Genomic DNA, 2,500 nt, shown 5'->3' with positions numbered 1-2,500 from the left:
TCCGCAGTGGTTTCAAGGAAAGCACGGAGCGTCTTGAGCAGCTTCCTCTGATGTGTACCAGAAGAACCCAGGAATTCCTGCCTCGTGAATGCGCGGTGCTGATCGTTTAGTTCGCTTTAATAGGAACGACCACTGTGTTGTGCTTGAAGGAGAGCTACGCTGGAGCGCTAACCCCCCCGCTGCCATCAAAGGCAGCTTTGCTGCATGAAAGTGCTTCTGTGGCGCTCCAGCCTGCGTGTTGTTGCTGCAGCCCTGGGGGGTGGAGGTGGGTGGGGAGATGGTGAGAGAGGCATAGAGGAATTCGGTGGTGGATCTCGGCCACGGGGCCCCATGTTATGAGCTGCTATGTCTGGAGGTGCCACTCAGGGGGAAAAATACACTATAAATATCAGTGTCACTGTGATCCATCAGGTGATCAGAGCTGCACAATTATCATCCTCGTTCTCTCCCCCCTTCATTGACGTCTTTTTTGGGGGGTGGTCTTGTCTCTTTTCTCCCTCCCTCATTTACTTTCTCTCTCTCTCTCCCTCTCTCTCCTTCCCTCTTTCCCTCTCTCCCTCCCTCCCTGTCTCTCCCTTCCTCCCTCTCTTTTTTCCACCTTGTCTCTGTCTCCCCCTCCCTCCATCTCCCCTCTCTCTCCCCCTCTCTCTCTCTCTCTCCCAGGAGGAGTGCCGTAACTACATGAAGGTGTTGCTCAGCCAGCCCGACGGGCTCTTCGTGTGCGGGACCAACGCCTTCAACCCGCTGTGCGCCAATTACACCGTGAGTGACCCCTCCGTCATCCTCCCCTCCGTCATCCTCCCCTCCGTCATCCTCCCCTCCGTCATCCTCCCCTCCGTCATCCTCCCCTCCGTCATCCTCCCCTCCGCTCCGCGCTGGCTCCTCACCGGGTGAACGCGAGGCGGAGATGAGAACGCTCTGTGCGCGGGCTGCAGCGTGGCAAGCCGTGGCACTTTTAACGATTTACAACTGCTCCAGGTTTGCACCCGTGTTGTGTCGGAACGAGACTTAAAGTAAGCAATTACCCCCCCCCAACTCTTTGCCAACAAAGCCTCTTTCTTGACCCGGCTGTGCAGCAGTAGCGTTCGACTGGAGGAGATACGTTATTTAAAAACGACTTTGTGGAAATGTGATCAGTCGATTTGGAGCCGTAGCAATTGAAGAGGGCGGGAGGGAGGTGGGATGTGCAGGTCGTGGCCCCCCCGCCGTAATCGTGGCCCCCCCCGCCGTAATCGTGGCCCCCCCGCCGCAATCGTGGCCCCCCTGCCGTAATCGTGGCTCCCCACCGTATTCGTGACCCCCCCCACTGTACACTGTGGCCCCCTGCTGTAATTGTGCGCCCCCCCACCGTAGTCGTAGTCCCCTGCCATAATGGCCCCCCCCCCCCCCTTTGCCATAATCATGCCCAAGCCGTAATCGTGCCCCCCCCCCCCCCCTTCCCCGCCCAGCGGCTACTGGAACTGTGACTCTGTGGTGCTGCTTATCGTGTCGACACACTTCCTCTCCGAATGTCGTCTTTCAGAATGAGCATCGATATGCCGCTTAAGCTTTTCATTTTCTCACAACCGAAGCCTTTCTGTTTGTCTATGTGAGTATGGTGTGTGTGTGTGTGTGTGTGTGTGTGTGTGTGTGTGTGTGTGTGTGTGTGTGTGTGTGTGTGTGTGTGTGTGTGTGTGTGAGTGCTGTGTGTGTGTGTGTGTGTGTGTGTGTGTGCGTGTGCGTGTGCGTGTGCGTGTGCGTGTGTGTGTGTGAGTGCTGTGTGTGTGTGTGTGTGTGTGTGTGTGCGTGTGCGTGTGCGTGTGCGTGTGCGTGTGTGTGTGTGCGTGTGTGTGTGTGTGAGTGCTGTGTGTGTGAGTGCTGTGTGTGTGTGTGTGTGTGTGTGTGTGTGTGTGTGTGTGTGTGCGTGCGTGTGCGTGTGCGTGTGCGTGTGCGTGTGCGTGTGTGTGTGTGTGTGTGAGTGCTGTGTGTGTGTGTGTGTGTGTGTGTGTGTGCGTGTGCGTGTGCGTGTGCGTGTGCGTGTGTGTGTGTGTGAGTGCTGTGTGTGTGTGTGTGTGTGTGTGTGTGTGTGTGTGTGTGTGTGTGTGTGTGTGAGTGCTGTGTGTGTGTGTGTGTGTGTGTGTGTGTGCGTGTGCGTGTGCGTGTGCGTGTGCGTGTGCGTGTGTGTGTGTGTGTGTGTGTGTGTGTGTGTGTGTGTGTGTGAGTGCTGTGTGTGTGTGTGTGTGTGTGTGTGCGTGTGCGTGTGCGTGTGTGTGTGCGTGTGTGTGTGTGTGTGTGTGTGTGTGTGTTTTTGGCGGTGCGAGTGTTCCTGTGGGTATGAGAATGTGGGCATTTGAGGGATAGAGAGTGAATAAATTCACAGATTCACACTGCTAGTTCTGTTGACTTCTGTGAGTCTGGGTCCTTACATGGAGATGTATTGATTTAATCTTTTATATTAGATAAAAAACAGAAAAGCCAATCTCTGTGTGTGTGGGTATTGATAGGCTGTGTGAGAGATCTG

General features: G+C 55.4%; 1 protein-coding gene across 2 annotated transcripts in view; it reads left to right on the top strand.

Moving 5' to 3' along the window:
• The window catches only part of sema6ba (sema domain, transmembrane domain (TM), and cytoplasmic domain, (semaphorin) 6Ba), a 62,262-nt gene that overhangs the window by 34,970 nt on the left and 24,792 nt on the right, over positions 1-2,500 (top strand). The window contains exon 6 of one of the 2 annotated variants that reach the window (XM_076981627.1): positions 664-762. In XM_076981627.1, coding sequence (XP_076837742.1) covers positions 664-762 — 99 coding nt within the window. Of the gene's footprint in view, positions 1-663; positions 763-1,489; positions 1,589-2,500 lie in introns of those variants that run through there. The other variant, XM_076981628.1, reaches the window with a different exon arrangement.

This window comes from Brachyhypopomus gauderio, chromosome 19 (assembly GCF_052324685.1).
Source record: "Brachyhypopomus gauderio isolate BG-103 chromosome 19, BGAUD_0.2, whole genome shotgun sequence".
NCBI classification, from domain to species: domain Eukaryota; kingdom Metazoa; phylum Chordata; class Actinopteri; order Gymnotiformes; family Hypopomidae; genus Brachyhypopomus; species Brachyhypopomus gauderio.
The sequence above is the reverse complement of the archived record's forward strand: the minus strand, read 5'-3'. Positions and strand labels throughout refer to the sequence as shown.